General features: G+C 37.9%; 2 protein-coding genes across 3 annotated transcripts in view; one reads left to right on the forward strand and one right to left on the reverse strand.

Annotated features, from left to right (window-relative positions):
* Positions 1-479: 479 nt before the first annotated feature.
* Positions 480-12,403, reverse strand: LOC139130159 (receptor-binding cancer antigen expressed on SiSo cells-like). The gene is made up of 5 exons (XM_070695893.1): positions 12,279-12,403; positions 9,837-10,053; positions 5,336-5,518; positions 2,951-3,046; positions 480-1,298 (listed from the first exon to the last, which is right to left on the reverse strand). Exons 1-5 carry the CDS (start codon positions 12,374-12,376, stop codon positions 1,083-1,085), a joined length of 810 nt encoding a protein of 269 aa, XP_070551994.1. The 5' UTR covers positions 12,377-12,403; the 3' UTR covers positions 480-1,082.
* Positions 12,404-14,997: 2,594 nt separating this feature from the next.
* Positions 14,998-19,075, forward strand: part of LOC139130163 (uncharacterized) — a 180,009-nt gene continuing 175,931 nt past the window's right edge. For both annotated transcript variants that reach the window (XM_070695897.1, XM_070695898.1), the window contains exon 1: positions 14,998-15,257. The gene's annotated coding sequence lies outside the window, so the exon portion shown is untranslated. The remainder of the gene's footprint in view (positions 15,258-19,075) is intronic.

Genomic DNA, 19,075 nt, shown 5'->3' on the forward strand with positions numbered 1-19,075 from the left:
TAGTACCAAAATTTGCATAGTGACTTTTTGACTTTGAAAGAGAACAGTTGAAAGTTTGCTTGAGGAAAGTTTGATTAAAATTTTAAATGTCTTTTTTGAGGCGCGACTACTTTAACCTGTAAAATGTCCAGTATGGCGATGTATTCAGGATAATTTCAAGACTACTGACAAACTGCTTGTACTTCACAAGTGTCCCCATCAGAGTGACCAAACAGAGTAAGTGTCACAAATGATACGCTATGCTCACGTAGAAGACATCAGCAACATTGTAACAAGAGATGTCATTGGACAATGTCAGTCTCAAAGACTTATTCATCATGACAGTTGATACAGAATTGCATCATTTAGACAACAGTCACCAAAATCAAGGCATAACTTGGAGGATACACATGTACAATGATCTTTGTTTTGTAAGTCACCAACACTTTAGCATTAAAATGCAAAAATAACCCTGGCAGAAGACAAACTGATAAAACAGATTTAGGGAATTCACTATGGAGTGTACCAGAGTGATAATTTTAATCACTTCTGAAATTTTGCAGACACGGGGTAAACATTGAATTATGCCGGTAACCAGAGTTTGCAGTCAGTATACCAATAAACCCACGAAATATCAAATCAAATGTTCTCTGCATTCAAAGGTGAGTTCAAAGGTTAGAAGGTTAAAAGTTCACGTAAGTATTCACATGACAGGATAATATTAACACTTTGAGTAAAATCATTCTGGCAATAACTCTGACACGATTCCCAGATACACATTCCTACATTTTAGTTTTACTATTCTCGCTGACATAAAAAATGTTCGTCCAGTACTCTGTATACTTGCAGCAGCATGTAAAATTGTTAATCGCTGACAATGTCCCATGTTATTGTCTTTTTTATTCCATACCAGGGAACATATACTGACATACTGTATCACGACATGAAATGTGATTAAGCGTTTATGTTTTATGCAATCCACACATGGATACAGTGAAGTCTATTTCTTCATATATACGTAGATTTGCATAAAGTCACATACGAGGGGCATCATCGTCCGACAAAAGTTTGTTCGTTCTCATGGCTGACTTAGTCACAAATCCTCACGACAACTTCATCGCCAGTTTCCCGCTTTCTTTCTTCATCATTCTCTGTGCCTCCCTTTCCATCTTTTTCCGTTGCTGTTCCAGGGCTCTCCTTTCCCGTTCCTGGTTCCGCTTCTCCTTGATTGCCTGCTCTACTTCCCAGGTGGACACGCTGTTGATGGTTTCGTCTTCCCAGGCGTTGGCTTCGCTCTCATCCCATGTGCCAAGCTCACCCTGCAAAGGACAGATGAGAAATTTTTCACACCTAAACGTGATGACAGTAAATGTACAGTTCAATTCAGAGCTAATGCACCAAAAGGCATGCCTGTGTAGTCTGAGACGTGTCTCTGGTGTGACCGAGACGAGACTTGGCCATGCCTGAGGTGAGCCCAAGGTGTGCCTGGATGGTGCGTTAGTTTTGCCTTGAACTGTAACTTACCCATTTTGTGACAACTTTGTTTCAGTCCCATTGTTTATAACAGATTCAGTGGACTATTCCATGTGCAATCAGGTGAAGTTTGTGTTGAATGTGTGTGCAAGAATCTGATCCAGTGTGAACAAAAAATTACACAAGTTATAATGTTAGAGCATTGTAACTGCAATACATCAGATTATTGTCAGATTTATGCAAACTGATTAACCCTTTCACTGCTATGGTTTGGCTCAAACCTATTGTTGTCAACAGTGGTTTTGGAGCAGTTTACGGGGAAGTTGGGGGTGACCAGCTTACATTGCTTTGACACATAGCAAGCCTGGCAGTGTGTTCAATGCATATGTATGTAGATTAAGGTTCTGAGAATGGAGATATCTTACAGAATTGAGTAACTATCCCCGATATACAACTAGTTTCATTTTAGCACTGCCCCTTTGCCTTGTCAATACAAGAATGGTATTTGAACTTGAACTTCTTTCAACAAGTATCTCAAAGGCTGAAAATCAGCTCACATTGTATTTGCAATTTGTCAAACACAAAGTATGGATATAATTTGTCACGTGTGTGTACAAAGCTCACAGAGGTACATGTGAACCACTGTTCAACACTTCCTAAATCAAACAGATGTGTTCAAAGTGTGATCAGTACTTTACCATTGTTGAATTACTGACCAGAGAGAGAACATGTTAGAGCAGACAAAAAGACATGTTACACACAGTACATGCTGTAACTGTGTCTTTATGTATATGTATACAGATACAGTACATGTTTGTATGTAGACGGCCCACCCTTAACTTTCCCCTTGTAGAGAACCTTGTATGTATGTACAAACACTATGAAATCCACTCCTTTGTATTTTGAGGCAATCAATAAATATGTTAATAACTGTACAAAAAAATGCATTTTCATCACAAAAGAATATGCAAATTGAGTATTGTTTTGTAGACTGGCTGCCCCTCTGTTTCTCCAAGCTGTGGAGAACACTGATATACCGTATGTGCACTCATGTGTAAATATATACAAAGTGTGACGCTCACCTATGCACAGATATACAGTGAGATAGTGAGATATTTTTCAACCATACAGATGACAGTGTAACAGATGGAAACAGATATACTGTGAGATAGTGAGATATTTTTCAACCATACAGATGACAGTGTAACAGACAGATATACTGTGAGATAGTGAGATATTTTTCAACCATACAGATGACAGTGTAACAGACAGATATACTGTGAGATAGTGAGATATTTTTCAACCATACAGATGACAGTGTAACAGACAGATATACAGTGAGATAGTGAGATATTTTTCAACCATACAGATGACAGTGTAACAGATGGAAACAGATGACACACACATTATCAACATTTGTTATAACTCCTACTGCAGTATAAAGTCGCAACACATGGCAACCAGCAATGAGTCAGCATTTCTATGTGTGTGTACTTACTGAAGCTGGTGTGATGATCTCACTGTCCATGGCAAGTCTGTTGGACATCCCTGGTGCAGTGTTGTCTGTTGTTTCAACTTTCTTCCTTATCATGACCTACATTGTACCAATGATGACATACAAATTTTGTTAGAAAATACAACACATCCTCACAAATGATTGTACTGTGATGAGGAAATTCTGGAACATCAACATTTTTTTCCATTTTCTCACATCTATAATATTTGTGTCAAGTGAACTGATATGTAGCTGCATACTCTCTGAGCCAATATGACACACAGCTCTAGCATGACATGACCTTACTGCTTTGTGTACAGCCGCATATGGCTAATGTGTAGAAATTCTTTATTTTACTCAAATAGAGACAGATTTTGCCAATGTTCCAGGAAGGTATCTTAACAATTTAAATCCACAAACTTTGATCTCAATCTGGCTTACTAGTATTGGATGACTACACATCAGACAATTTGGTAGGCTTTGTAATTTCAGAAGGGATCTGTAGCAACAACTTGTCATCAATGCAAGAAAACCCATCATTTGACATTTTTCCTGTTCATATAAGGTACGTTAACCTAGTCTATGCTCCATATCATGTTGATACACCCAGACTTTGGCATGCAAACCTATTCTGTACATCATATACATGATATCATCATATACATGCATATAGATGTATTACGTGTACATATACATATGATGAAGTATACTTAGAGACTATTATTAAATGACATTTGATCAGTTGTGCAGCGGTGACTCAAAACCCTGGCATATCACGAGAATATATGACACTGACTAAACTTTGTAAAATTGTCCTTTATCATACATGGGTATTTTACCGGCAACTGTTTTCAATGAAATGAAAATTCAGAAATTTGCATCCAAATTGATAGAAGTCATCCCTACTTGCTTCTGGATATATCTATAAACACATATTGTTGATTGACATGGAGATGTTGGTGACTGTGTCACTTATTGATATTATTCCACATTGGGGAGATGGGGAGGGGCTATACAACTTCACGGAAGGGGTTGTCTTCACTGCGAGCAAATTCAATTCAACTGAGCTGTCAACATAGTTTTCCACTATTTGAAAGACTTTCATCATAGATTTCAGAGTGACAGTAAGAGTAAAGTATAGGTTGGAGAGGAAATTGTGGATAGTTTCCCTTTTATGAAAATATTTAAAGCCTTCACTACAGATATGTTGTCCAACGTTGTGTTCTGATACACACTTCCTGCTCATAATCAGCTGTTTTTGAGTGCTGCAGTGGACAGTGATCAGGCTTTGTCATAGCATAACAATTTCTTATACATCAATGACTACAACCAGTGTATACATGTTGTGGTTATCAGTTGGACGGTCTGCTTATTATGGCAAATTTACTACATTAGAATGAGACTTTGTGAGAGTGTGTGGGACAGAGTAGCCGACATGTGAAGTGAGTGTATATTATTGTCAGTACTTCAATTTGAAATTTGATGGTGTCTGCTTTAATGTGTATTACAAATAAAATATTTCAAATATATTCACACTGTCTTATTATATATTTTGTTGCTGGCTTGCCTAAAAGGTCAATAACTTGTCTGAACAACTTGAAAAGTTGACTACCTGAGGTCCTAATATGTAGAATTCTATACACAAACATATTACACTGAAACTTCCAAGAAAACTGTCACTGCCACTAAGAATCATTGTACAAATCTGGACCATATACATGTATGCACTCACTCTGTGCTATATTTTCACTTGTGTTAAATTGTTGGATTTTGTTAATTGATTGTTGCTTATACTCTCTATGTCATAAAAGTTGTCACTGGAAAAACTGGCAAACAGACAAGCCATTCTCCCATAATGCACTTTACTCTATACATGTACTCTACAAAACATGCAAAACACTCAAGTCATGACAGGTGTTGGCCATGATACTCGCAAATTTTAAATGTATGAATGTATTTTTAGTAAATGTGTGCTTGTAAATCTATGCAATTGCCATGATACCTGACAATACACAACGATCATGACTCAGCTGAACCCAACACCTAGCTGTAAGTAGTTCTGCTTACTGTGAAAATATGATTCGTACTTAAACATGTTAAAATCTAGGTTCATATCGGTACACTCTAAACAATAGAAGAATGGCAACACAGGCATAGAATGCATGGATGATGAATTAGTAATGTAATATGTAATTATTACAAATATTTGAATGGATGAGAATACATGTAGAACTCATGCAAAATCTATTCTGATCGTTAACAATATCACACTATAAAAGGTTGCACTACTTTGCTGAACGCCATATGGCATTGACAAAGAAACAATTGGTGTTGACGAAAAGAACAAATTATCAAGAGTTACGATTTGATGCACAATGTGTAACTTACAGGTTTCTTTATCCTAGGAGCCATGTCTGTGAAGAAATCAATCTCTGGCTCTTCCTCTGCTGTCTGTTGATGGTTGGCATGGTGATGACCTGGGTGATGACCTGAGTGATGACCTGGGTCAACCCTGATACTGGTTGGACCACCACCGCTGCCCCAGTCATCCCAGTCTTGCAATTCTGCTGGCTGAAAAAAAATAATTTATTACATATATCATTCTAATGGAGTTTCAATTTAAAGTGACTCTTTTGAGAATGAGGGGACAGTACAGTTTCTATTCATGTTGGATGTCAGTCTCCTTTACAGCATAGAGTATCATACTAAAGCATTGTCGCCACATCTATTAACCCTTTGAGTGCTGTAATTTTTCCCACCAAAATTTTAGTGCAAGAATTTACCAATTTTTATGAATTTTTTCTGTGTCTTTTCTTAATTTTGGACAAAGGTGACATCATATTCCATTGGCTAGTTTTTTTTTTCAAAATTTTGGTAAAAATCTGAAAAAAATTTGACTGGGGTATATTTATGAAGGTGACGAAAATTGACTTTGGTTAAGCTTACTAATAAGATCCACAACGTTTTTCATACACCAGTTGGAGGGTCCTCCATATGTGGATTTTGAGGGGTTGGCCAGCTGCCACCCCTCTGCTTTTCGAGCAATCTATTCATATGTTAACAACCAAACAAAAGAATATATTTTACGTTTGTGTTGTCATGTAAATTGACTGGCCCTCTGATTTTCCAGGCTGTTGAAAACACTGAGTTTGTTGCCTTCCAACAACAGCAAGTTTCTTGATGACTTTCATTCAGTGGTGTGATTTTTCAACTTGTCTTCATCCTCTTGTAATCAAATGGTCTTGTTGTTCACAAAATTTAATTTTGGACCCATATGACAAATTAAATTCACAATTTATAATTTCACATGCAATATTACAATGCATACTTTCATTCCAAAGGATGACGGTTAATGTTTATGCATATTGTAACCATACAGAAAGCTTACAGCCTCTTATGAATAAAATTACATGTATTTGTGAAAAAATGTTCATATGTATCAGGGTTTTACATCACTTTTTACTTTTGAGAGTCCCTGGGACCCCTGGTGTTAGAAAATGGGAGTCCTACATCAAAATATGGGGGTCCCAATTTATTTCAAAAGAATATTTTATTGTTTATCCATGCCATGGTCTTCACTGTGTTCAATTAGTGTTATAACACACGGCAAATGGTTGCACATTTCTTAAAATAATTCTTACATGAAAATTCTAGTTCATACTGCTCAGGGCCCTCATTGATCAATTCAAAGAACACTATTCATGATTAAAATGATCTCATAACTTTAATGACAAGTTCACAATGTTGTGAAATTTGAACAAGTATTCAAATTTGTCAAATTGACAAGAAGGTAAGTAATTTAATACTCTGAATGGCATTCACCTAGCAAGTCCAGTAGGTTTGAGTTCACACTCTTCCAACAGCTCCTTCAGCAAATAACCTAGCAGTGTTCATGAAGTCAAAATCATCTATGATGGGGCCAACCAGTTTGATGAACATTAGTCTATTAAGCCTTTGAGGATTGAGTCTACGGTATTTTTTGCCCTCTGTTTGATGGCATTTTGTACTGAAAAGCCCTCTCACATGGGGCAGAGGACGCTGGTATGACAAGAGCAATTTTAGCAAGAATGGCAAAATCAGGATACTCCTCTGTAAAATCAGTTGGCAACAGCTTGATATACATATCAAAATTCAGTGCGTCCCTATATATGTGAAGTGTTTGTAAAACAGAAAGTGTGCCCTAGCTCTATCAGCATCAATACCTGGTGTATTGTATAATGATTCAACAGTTGATCAAGCTGGTTGACCCCATAGTCAGGTAGGTTGGCCAAATTTTCAGGATATCTGTGTGGGTTTAGAATTACATCAAAACATTCCAGAATATTCATCTCATCATTTTGAAATCTGCTATCTAAATACTGCAGCAGTTTGTTGATATAATTTCTCTCACAGTACAGAACCTCTGTCTGAGTGGCTGATTGTAAGTGATTCGAATGTTTTTGTATGTGTCTTTCTGACCATTGCCAGGAACATCACCCAAATCATTAAAGACTTCTCTGACAGTGTGTGAATCATTAGTCATTGTATTCAATGTGCCCTTAGTAGACTGAACACTTTATGGGATAGGTTGACAGAATCTTTGTGAAATGTAAAAGGCTCAAAATTCCAATCACAGTAAGGACATCAATCAATAAGGCGGTGAATAGCAGAAACAATGAATTGGAGACAAATTTCAACAGCCGATCAGCCTTTCCCCCTTTTTTGTCACTTGCAAGTGCCAAAGCAACTGGCTCAAAACTGATGAAAATCATCTTGACAGCTGATTCAACCGACAACCAGCGAACAGATGTAGGCTGAGTAATTTGTTTTGCCTTCCAATTCAACAGAGTTTGAATTTCTCTAAGTTTGTCATATCTCACACTAGAGTCATTAAAGTATTTATACAATGAATGGATTATATTATGATATTCTTTGCAATATTCAATATCTCTGCCTGCTTGAGAAGCAGCAAGATTCAATCGATGTGCAACACAATGCACTTGAACAAGGTTGGGATTTCTGGCTTTAATTTTGCACCCAACCCGTACCCGTTCAAAAACGGCCGCCCGGTCTGTTCCTAGTCAATATATTTTGTCTACGGCCGCGTCACAGATTTCTTTCCAAGTCAAAAATTCAATCAAGGCGTTTTCGATCCCTGCAGTAGTGGCATCTGTAATTTGCTGGTTACCGAGGAAAGAAACATTCGCCTCGCCATTCTGAATATATCGAACATATATGGCAAGTTTCTTATGAACGGTTATGTTCACAAGTCTCATCCAACATTATAGGCCGATGAAATCACTAAGATTTGCATGTATGCTATCAATCAGGGACTTCGATCACACGTTGAATACACTCTTCAAACTCCATAACTATCGGAGGACGTTTATAATATTCAATGTCTAAGCCGTTCAGATTCTGTAGATGCATGATGTCAGTGAATACATTGCATGGAAGGTCACGTTTAGCGATCAGATAAACAGTACGTAATTGTGCAGCGTACGCCTCGAGTTCGTTACTCTTACCCTGCAACTGCCGGTCCTCTGCAGATTTGCGAGCAGTAGTAAATTGTGACCTCACGCTTAGGATTTTAACACTTGTGAGATGACTTTTCGAGTCCTGATGACGAGTGAGAGTTGAATGTTGAAAATTAGAACAACCTTCCGTGGACGGGCATGTAACATTCGCTTTCAAACATACATCTCATTCCATGACGTTTCGCTCTTCAGAATATCGAAGCCATTTAAATCTATCGAGCCAACTTCTGTTGAATGTTCGTAATTTTGCTGACTTGGCCGGGGACCTGATGTATCAGTATCGCATGCCGTAGCTGCTGTTTCGGCCTCGACCAACCTGGCATCGTGCTTCCGAAAAACTTTCGCAGATCGGCTTGTTTTGGGTGTTTGATACGACCCGCCATAAACATGTGTTGATCGCCGCAAACAACAAATCGACTAATTAAGAATCATTTTACATTTTGAAAGTCACTTTTTACCGTAGTAAATTTTGTTTCCGCGGGTACCATTGGTCATCAAACAGTGGAGGCTAATGCACTACGGAGCATTCCATTAAAGTATGGGGTCGGTAAGGTTTACTGGGATGTGTTTTGCGTGTTCAGCAGCTCACAAAATATACACCAGCAACAGATATTTCTGCGTCCGAAGGGACGCGTAGTTCAGTTTTTGAGGGGTCCTGCGTCCGGTTTTATGCGTAAAGGACGCAGAAATGCGCGTCATGTAAAACCCTGAGGTAATACTTGATATTGATCCAAAAATGTTAAATTTCTTTGTCTTTCATTCTTATCACACTGCACTTTTGTATGATTCCAACCACTGTTTCATCAAGAAATTACCATAAAGGACAAAGAAATTGCAAAGATGTCCACAATCAACTTTATGCATCACGGTCGTACACACAAAGCTTTGATTGAATATCTTTTTGCAATAAGGTACTGTACTTCTCACTTTTAAGATACCATTGACCCTTTTCCTGCCAAGTTCATATTTCACCATCAGATCAAGTTGGTTAAAACCAGTGAAGCAAAACATGTCCCATATGGTGCATTTTAACAAAGACTTGAAGATTTGAAGGTCCCTGAAGACAGAGATACTGTAAACATGATTTTTACAGACTAAAGCTGCTATAACATACCAAGCCAAGTGTGTGAAAATACATGGTTTTGGTTAATATACTGCTTTTAACTATGACTTGGCAGATAGGGAAGTAATACTATCCAGCAGGTAAAGGGTTAAACCATCACAATTGTTGTGAAAAAAGAATCATGATTTGGGGAAATGAAAGTGGCTTATCCAGGAATCATCCTCTTCTCATGGCAACATATTCATCAGTGAAAAAACTGAAACATTTGGGCAAATTTGGGCAGTGTAAACAGACTGATAATAACACTCACCTCATTGCCAGGCACATCCTGTTTTGAGGAGTCACTGGTCAGCGGCATTTGAATAGAGTTCATACTGACCGGCAGAGAGTCGCTGTTTCTCCTCTGTTTGATGAAACACATGGCTCGTTTAAAAAGCCCCATGATAAAAGTGAAAATGTTGCAGATTCTGAGTGGGTTGAAGTGGAACACTTTCATGATTGCACTGGGTGAAGGAAGTGTATCAGACCTGTCATGGAGAGATGGGAAAACTAGTTACCTAAAACCAAATAAGTTGGTCCATGATTGCTTATTATTATATCATGTGACCTATGTGGCAGGTTCATGCTAATAACTTATAGTAATAGGCAGTGTGCCCTCTAAGCCTATTAGGTGCGCCATGACTCATGAATATTCTCTGTGACGCAAGAAAATTTTCAGTTGAATAGGAAATTATGACTCAAGAAAATTTCACAAATTTTTCAATTGACTCAGAAGTTTAATGAAATCTGTTTTGTTAGAGGGCACACTGGTAATAGGGTCGAACCAAATTTGAATATCTGGAGGGGTTGATGTATGCCTTCATAATTTTCACTGCTTCATGAATATTCAGACTTAAAGGCGGTATCTTCTTCTGAACAAAGACTTGGTGAAATACCTGGCTGAACCTATTTGCTGCCTAATTTTGGTATAAGCTATTGCAATCTTAAAAGGCACAGCTGGAGCTTTACACATGGAATGTGGGATGAAAGGTTACACAAAATTTATTTAACTGCTGGTTATTCATTTTCCTAAGACTTTTCATGTGCATGAAAAGCTGAATTATGTATCATTAGCGCACAATTCAATTTTTTTTTATACCCGCCATTGCAATCATCGGAGGTTCGGGGCAACAAGAGTGAATGGTGAAATGCATTACCGCTGATCTGCAGCATACCCACCCAGGGAAAGCAGCACTACCCAGTAGCCCTGCGTACAGGTCTGTGTGTTCCCGGCGTTATACGGCCTCCACCACAGCCCTGCAAGGGTCCATAGAGATAACTGGCGAGATTCAAAATGGCGATCTCCATGGGTAAACAACTTGTCGAGTACGTATATGTTTCAGAAAACGAGCGGTTTTGGACTTTAGGAGAAGTTAATCGCATCTTTTCTGGGGTCGGTTAGGAGGTAATGGTAGTCAGGGAAAGGATTTTGCCCCGATAGAGCAGAATTTCGGCCAAAAAAGAGTCTTTTCGTTGCGGTCCAGATCTGGACCGCATTGTCGCCAGTCATCTCCATGAACCGTTGCAGGGCTGTGGTGGAGGCCGTATAACGCCGGGAACACACAGACCTGTACGCAGGGCTACACTACACAGTAGCTGCAAAATTGTAGCGCTACGATGAGGCGTCGGTGATTTTTGGTGTTTGCGACTTCGCTCACCAGTAGCGCTACAAGGCCGATGGCCCTGGGGAGTATCATATAAGCGCGTCGTACTCGACCAGGGCGTTTTGATGTGGAATGCAACATATTTACTGCATTTGGTCGTACCGATTTATCACTACTGAAGACTAAACAGTATACTGCACTAACTTTGTCATTTATGGGGTTTGGAATTTGTTCAAACACGACGATCGCGTTCTGAAAACATTGAGCGTGGGGCGTCGGTGTTTGTGGAGCCGCCATTACCGGAAGTTGGTAATGACGGCTCCCAGAAATGTTTCGGAACGCGATCGTCGTGTTTGAACAAATTCCAAACCCCATAAATGACAAAGTTAGTGCAGTATACTGTTTAGTCTTCAGTAGTGATAAATCGGTACGACCAAATGCAGTAAATATGTTGCATTCCACATCAAAACGCCTGGTCGAGTACGACGCGCTTATATGATACTCCCCAGGGCCATCGGCCTTGTAGCGCTACTGGTGAGCGAAGTCGCAAAAACCAAAAATCACCGACCGCCTCACCGTAGCGCTACAATTTTGCAGCTACACTACACAGGTGACTGTAGCTGCACAGAACAGCAGGTCGAGGTTTGTCTCAGGTTTTTGTCAAACCCTCAACCTTGTGCTACTGTAGCAGCTACGATGGCTGCATTCGCTATAGCTACAGCGCTGTAGCTTCAGGTTTTGCCTGGGTATTTGGGTCAGACTGCTCTTGCCGTCCGACTCGAATACCCAGGCGCAGGAAAAACCTCGAGCTACACAGCACTACAGCTGCATTCTCTGGAACTTTATAGCGTCAGATATCTGTTTTAATACGTTACTTTTAATCGTGTGGACTATTCAAATATATTTTCCTGATATCAACTGACTGTGCGACGACATTAAAACGGAGTACGTTTCATTGCCATGCGCTTCATTGTTGTCGATCATGTTTCTATGTTCGTCGCCCCGGATCAAAACTGGGTTGCGATCGAGGAACCTGCAACAATCAATCACATGCGAGAGGACAGTACGATCGAGTTTCAAATGAAGACTTGACCAATCGCACTACTTACCGTATAGAGATAAAAGTTTGTATTGCTAATCTGATTGCTTCACCTATACAGCAATTCGATGTAAAACGAAAACTTCCAACGCGGCAGATTTTCCACATGCAAGTCAGCCATATTTTTCGTCTGTTTGTTTGTTGGCTCTTGACTCAAACCGGGGTTCTTTCATGATTATAATATTGCGAAGAAAATGAAGAGAAAAGAAAAGATGCTCCCGATGATGATTCGAATTTCAACATAGAATAACTTCTGGATCAGAAATATTCAGTAAGTGAACGAAAATGTAAGCCTGGAATAACAAATCATTTTCGGTCAATAGAGCGCCGCCATACGTCACACAAATAAATACTTTCGGTTTAATAAAAACTGGAAGAACGTAAGGAAACTAGCACAATCAATACGTACAAAGTGTACTTGTTCTCAATGTATAAAGTCGAAAGAGTAGGTTTGATCACCAAACAACAACAACAACAACAAAAACAACAACAACAACAACAACAACAACAACAACAACAAAGAAACTTGCTAAACACAGAACTTACGGATGTTCTCTGCTGACTGAAATATGCAAAGCTGCGCGCGCTCAACAAGAATCTTGTTCATAATATAAGCTTATAACATGATAACAAATTATCCGAAGCTGTTCTTCACGTATTTTATACAAATTAAAAAATAGTTGACGTCAAAATCACTATGGAAAAGGTAACACGTCAAATGTGTGGCGCCTGTTTGCATCGATAAATATGTATATCATTCTATGTAAAGTTTTCTATTTGAGAGAGCCAGTAACTCTTGTAACTTTTGATGATTTTATTCATAAGTTTTACTTTGTACGTCAAATAAAATTCTTGTTCTACTCCAGAAAGCGTGTTGAAATTTTAACAATTGGTAAATTAGCGTCTATATATTTAGAATGCACTATTATTATTTACATTTTAATTCCGATCCGGACAATAATTCAAATTCAGTCCGGACCAGAATTCACTCGTCAAAATAGCAATGCAATATTGGTCATGATGTACAGGCTGAGTTGGCAAATTGAATACTGTACATCTCAATATGCTTTGGTGTAGAACAAGAAATTATGCACACCAAAAATGGTGATCTGATCATCAAAAATTAGAGTTATGGCCCTTGAAATGTTCAATATGACCTGGCTATACGACCCTTATCATTATCTGGACCATATTAACATATGTAGCTTTTTCTATAAAACAAAGTGACTCCTTCTAAAGGACGATGTCAAAGCTCACTGTCTGATAAAAAAAAAACTTAATTCTTTACGTTTCGCTCCGACCCCACTCCCTTGAAACTTAGTTGTCGAGTCACGGTGTTGATCGTTCCCACTTACTGTGATACTTCCAATTAATAAGAAAGTGTCTCCGAATAACGACAACAATATTTTCTTATTTTGTAATAACAGCAATGTGTTTAATAGAATAATCGATGTTTCACCAACGTCATTCGATATTGATAAAGAAGGGACAGCGGTTGTTGACGTATCTCGCTCTTTGTGAGGCAACATTTTCGAAGCCTCGTTTACCAGGCGTTTTTTACCTCGATCTACTTTCCCTAAAAGGCAGCGAAAATGCGCATCCGTAACTACTGTTACACCATTTCAAATAATCTTAACCGAACCGGAGAAGAATATCGTTTATGTCGGATGAAACATTTTTATCCGACATTAATCTTCGAAGTCAAACTCGATTAATATTCACTTTCAGTTTATGAAATTTTAATCTCATCAGATGACTACCTATTTGCACATCAATACTCATTTCTATATATTCATAGTCATAAAACGAAATTGAGCTGTCGTTGAAAGGGAGAGTCGGTAACCGTCAAGTATTCCCATTGGAGACAACCCTGACAAAGTAACAGTTTTAACACGGGTATAAATCGCGTAATAAGTATGTTCTTGTTCACCCCATGATGTTATGGCCAAAGTCTTATGCTACGAACACCTTGATGCCGTGCATGCATATTATTAGCAAATGCAGCTTCGCTTGATTTTGTTCAGTAAACTTTTGTTGACGCATTGCCACTAACATTACTCTGGGTTACGACATGTCACGTCTCTGAATGTAAATATTTGGTATTTTAATATAATAATTTTTTTAAGAAATACGAATTAAGTACGAGCTCCACTATCAGTTTGAGAATAATAACTAATAAACCGTACTCTGTTCCACAGATAGGCTTTTTGCTAGGCTGAATCCGGGTATTTTCCTAATCGCTACAGAGTAGGTCTGGAACTTGTAATCAATTAGCAACTTCGAAATACTGACTCCATGTCTAACCGAATGAGGTGTCGGCTCTGCAATAAAAAAATTATGGCGCATTTCAACCATTTTCCCTTTGTCTAATTCAAACAAATAACTGTATTTTCATCACTCAATCTTACTGACATTTCATAAGCTTATTGGTTGCACTCTTATGTGAGAAGCATCATCCGTCATACGAAGTCATTTCAACCAATGATGTCGGTAAAGAGGAAAATTACGGTCTCGTCTGCACAAATCGAACTTGAAATTGACAACGTAAAAACTCTACTCATTTTACAATCTAGAGAACAGCACAGTGGCAGTTTTTAATATTAAGCTTATGTTTTCTTATCTCGAAATTCACTGATAAATATTTTATAAAACTTTCATGAGGGCGCCATCGTTGACCATATCTTCATATTATGAGTGCAGTTACTGGTACTAAACTAAAGCATTTAATCATTAACATGACCACGTGACAGTCCAAACTGACGTCTATATATTGCGTTTGCTCTCTACTGGAGTGCAGACATTTTGTCCCGTGTGCAGCTGACTTGCAACACGTACGAACACTCCATAATACTGTTGTAGTCATTTTAATTCTGGATTATCATCGCTCAAGAAAACCTGAACAAGATAGATATGTACTCTGAATGATCAACCTGATCAAATGGAGTTCTGAAGAGAAAAAGCTGAGAGACAAGTAGTTGCTGCGTCGCAGGTAAGTTGTATTCATGAACTGAATGACTGAATTGTATATGTTGGGCTGTCTGGAAACTTGAATAATCAAAGTGGAGGTCAGTACGATATATATATATATATATATATATATATATATATATATATATATATATATATATATATATATATATATATATATATATATATATATATATATATGTGCACTTTACGTGTGAATGCAAATTTGTTGCTCTATATGCGTTTGTGTGAAGACTTCAGAGCTACACACATCTGTTACTATAATGTCTGGTTTTTCAAATATTCATCATAATATACCCCTCAAACAGTTTAATAGAAATGAATTATTTCACAGCCAAACGTATTGTCTGGTCGATAATTAATATCAGAAGAGTAGCTTAAAGTTAGAGGAAGGTGTTTGTCTAATATGTAGCCATGTTAACGACATGTAAAAGTATCCGAGTACACAATCATGATGGATTATCAAAAGTTCAGTATCGATAACGTAAATAATTTGGTGTTATCAAGTAGCAAGATACTTTTGTAAATATGCTTGTATGTGAGCATACAAACGGAGGAACACCCTTACAATACAAAGATTGTCGTCTCCACATGTATAAGCACTGTCAGTGTAACCAAAGAGGTGGAATGCATTGATTCTTTGAAAAATAGAACACTGTATTTAGTATATTTAGACGCATAGACTATCACCAAATCGTTGAGTTGTGTGGATTTATTTTGTCTTGACTACACTTCCTTCATTTTTTTTTTGTTTTTCCACTTTTTTCATTTATTACCCAGTCACTATTTTAGCTGATTAGCAATAAGCACAGCTGATTGCAGTCAGTTGTCAACACCAATTCCTGTTATGATCATGTCGACAGCATCTACATTATCTTATAAAATAATTCTAATTGGCTTTTCTAATTAGAAAAAAATGTACGTAAACTCTTGTAATTTTTATAATCTATTTATTTGAAAGAAAGACAATGGTAAAAGGGTGTGTAACTCTTGCCTAAACCTCTCATAGAAACATTGACAAATACATGATCGTTCCTTCGACCTGACAATGTAAGGTGTGAGTAATCAATAAGTGGGAAATGAACGAATCCAGATCATTATTTGTTAGTTTTACCGTGTAGTAAAATGCCATCAACAAAACTATAGGCTGTTGTCACCGCAGTGACAGGTAATGAACCATAAACTTTGTGTTTCGCAACAGAATGTATCATTCGAAAGAATCGAGAATGTTTAGCGAGAATCGAAAACTGTAATCGGGCCGAGTTGGCTGCAGGTTCTGTCAAATATGGTTCGAGTTATCTTTAAATGACATCGATTTGTACTAGGGGAAATGGCACTAGGTCGATCGCGAGCTAGTCTCGAACCGAGTCGGTTTGGGTCAAGGTGTCTGTAAACCTTTGATCTCGGATTGCCTTCGTTATTTGTTTTCCCATTTGACCTTAAGTAAATTTCCGCCTTTAATTTCAGTCAACACACCTTTCCCATGTTCCGAACAGTCGGAATTCCACCGACCACGGTCATCTGCTGACCTCGGCCCTCGTATTCATTTCTGTTCAGTTGATGCAAAAACCAAACTGTAAAAGATCATAAAAAGTGGATAAAATATAGTTTCACTTCGTTTTACGGTATCGAGCATTACATGCGAGTCCACAAGCCTTTCAAGTTTTAATTTGTGGGGGCGAAACGAAACACGGACTGACTCGATTATGCGCCAATATTTGTTTCAGGTCGATTTTAAAATTACACCTCATTGATTTATGACCGTGGTGGCTTTCTTTCAATTGACTGATTTTACGCTGACGTGGTGTATGCCGAAGTGTAATACAATCAGTTTGAAAGTGAATGCCATGAATTTCCTTACTAAAAAAGATTTGTTATGTCCGTTATGTTCAAGACACTCAGGTTGTTTAAAGTGTCTTCATGAATTGAGAGGATGTGAGTGCAAACCTGCGAAGTGACATAAATCATAGGCGGAGAAAAATAAGGCAGTTTACTGTTATGTTAGAATAAGATTCTTTGAACGCCTGGTATTTTGCGTCCGTCTAGTGAGAAGTCAATAAAATGAAGTTTACAGGATCATCAAACATAATACTTTCAAGACTCGTCAAGTTAATCAGAACATACAAATGCTTCAGGTGATCTGTTAGAGAGATGACCCAACTGCCAAGCTAACTATTAATGAGGGGTTCCTATAGATTATCTTCACTTTAACTAGCTTACATATCATATGGAAGAAGCAGCAAGATTCAATTCAGATTGAACTCGGATTGCCATCTTTTATTTGTTTTCCCATTTGACCTTCAATATATGGACACTTCGACCCAGATATAATCATTAAGTCGAACTATAGATGACTTGCTTCAAGTCAGCAAACTTTTAAAAAATCAAATGATTTGCAAAAGTTTCTCTATTTCATACAAACATATTTGAAATTTTCGCAGCCCAGGTCAGGAGTTCCCAGCGATCGAATGCGGTACCTTTTGAGTGTGCGCAGTAGTGCTTTAGTTTCTGCCTGATTCGGGTGAAACTTCCTGCATCGCTTTCACTCTACATACACGTTCCCAAATCAAATCACATATTTGAACCGAGTCTAGTTGAGCTACTGCAGTACTGCGCAGACTGCAACCTTTGCAAGAATGACTTACACGATTTCCAAACAAGTAACTAGGCTATGGTTGTTGTGTGTTGGTGGGGAGAGATCTTACAAATGGAAGATGCCTTTCTTGAATACTCTTGTGTGTGTTGTTGAGAGACACCGGCGAGTCCAAACGGCATAGACATTTCAAAAGTGTGGAAGAGAGAGAGAAATCTTTAAAGTTCAACCTGCCAATGATGTAAATATTTCGATAGAATAAATGAAGGAGGAACGTTAGCAAGGGTCTGTTTCCGTGTAATATTCACAAAAAAATCTCGGGGAACTCCAAAATGAGACCTGAGTGATTAAAGTAGAATGAGCTATTAACACTGATATTCTGACTCTCAAAAGTTTACAGCATTTTTGGTCTACCACTTGTTAGGGCTAATTTTGAAGCTCATGGAGTGCATTCACAGGCTTACTTAGTCAAAATTTAATTTTCTCCCAGAGAGTTAACACAGTGATGGCGTTACTTTGAATTTCAAGTGTTGGTAAATTTAATGTTTGGTAGTTTGTTTCTGTGGTTACAATTTTTTCACAGTGGCTTTTGAGTTTTACTAAGACTTTGAAATTGGTTTAAAGTTTCATTCAAATGGAAAGTTTTAGAAAATGTTGAAGACTTTCAATTTCGAAGCGCGTACAAATTGAAAACAATAAACTAGGCCTTGCAAAATTTGCCTATTAATGCGTGTTTTTCCAGATTGAGATTGATATTATCATGTTTTCTAAATGAGAGCAGGTGAACTTTTCATTACACTGCTCAAAATTTAATGGAAGTCGTGTGATTTATAATTTTAGTATGTCTGAATATTATTAACTTGTGCTTAATTTTCTTAATTAAATCTAATTTCTGTATGGTATTCCTTATGGATTACCCAAGGTTGCCAGCGTTGTGACTAGAACACTGTAGAAAATCCCACATTATCCTTCAATATATACGTCATCATACACGGCCAAGGCTTGAAGATATATAGCTCCACGAGGGCACTGGTGTCCGATGATGTGAAAGTGAGAAAATGTCATGGTGTTATTTGAATACACTCGTCCATGAACAATATTTCCCTCCTACCAAGTCAGAGGTGATGGTTAGTAGAAGATACTGTACTGTTATTGATCACTCTTTGATATGAATACATGGTGCCATAATTGAGTTTTAATTCAGCGTATGCAATGGATGACGTAAA

Source organism: Ptychodera flava, chromosome 3 (genome assembly GCF_041260155.1).
Source record: "Ptychodera flava strain L36383 chromosome 3, AS_Pfla_20210202, whole genome shotgun sequence".
In the NCBI taxonomy this organism is placed as follows: domain Eukaryota; kingdom Metazoa; phylum Hemichordata; class Enteropneusta; family Ptychoderidae; genus Ptychodera; species Ptychodera flava.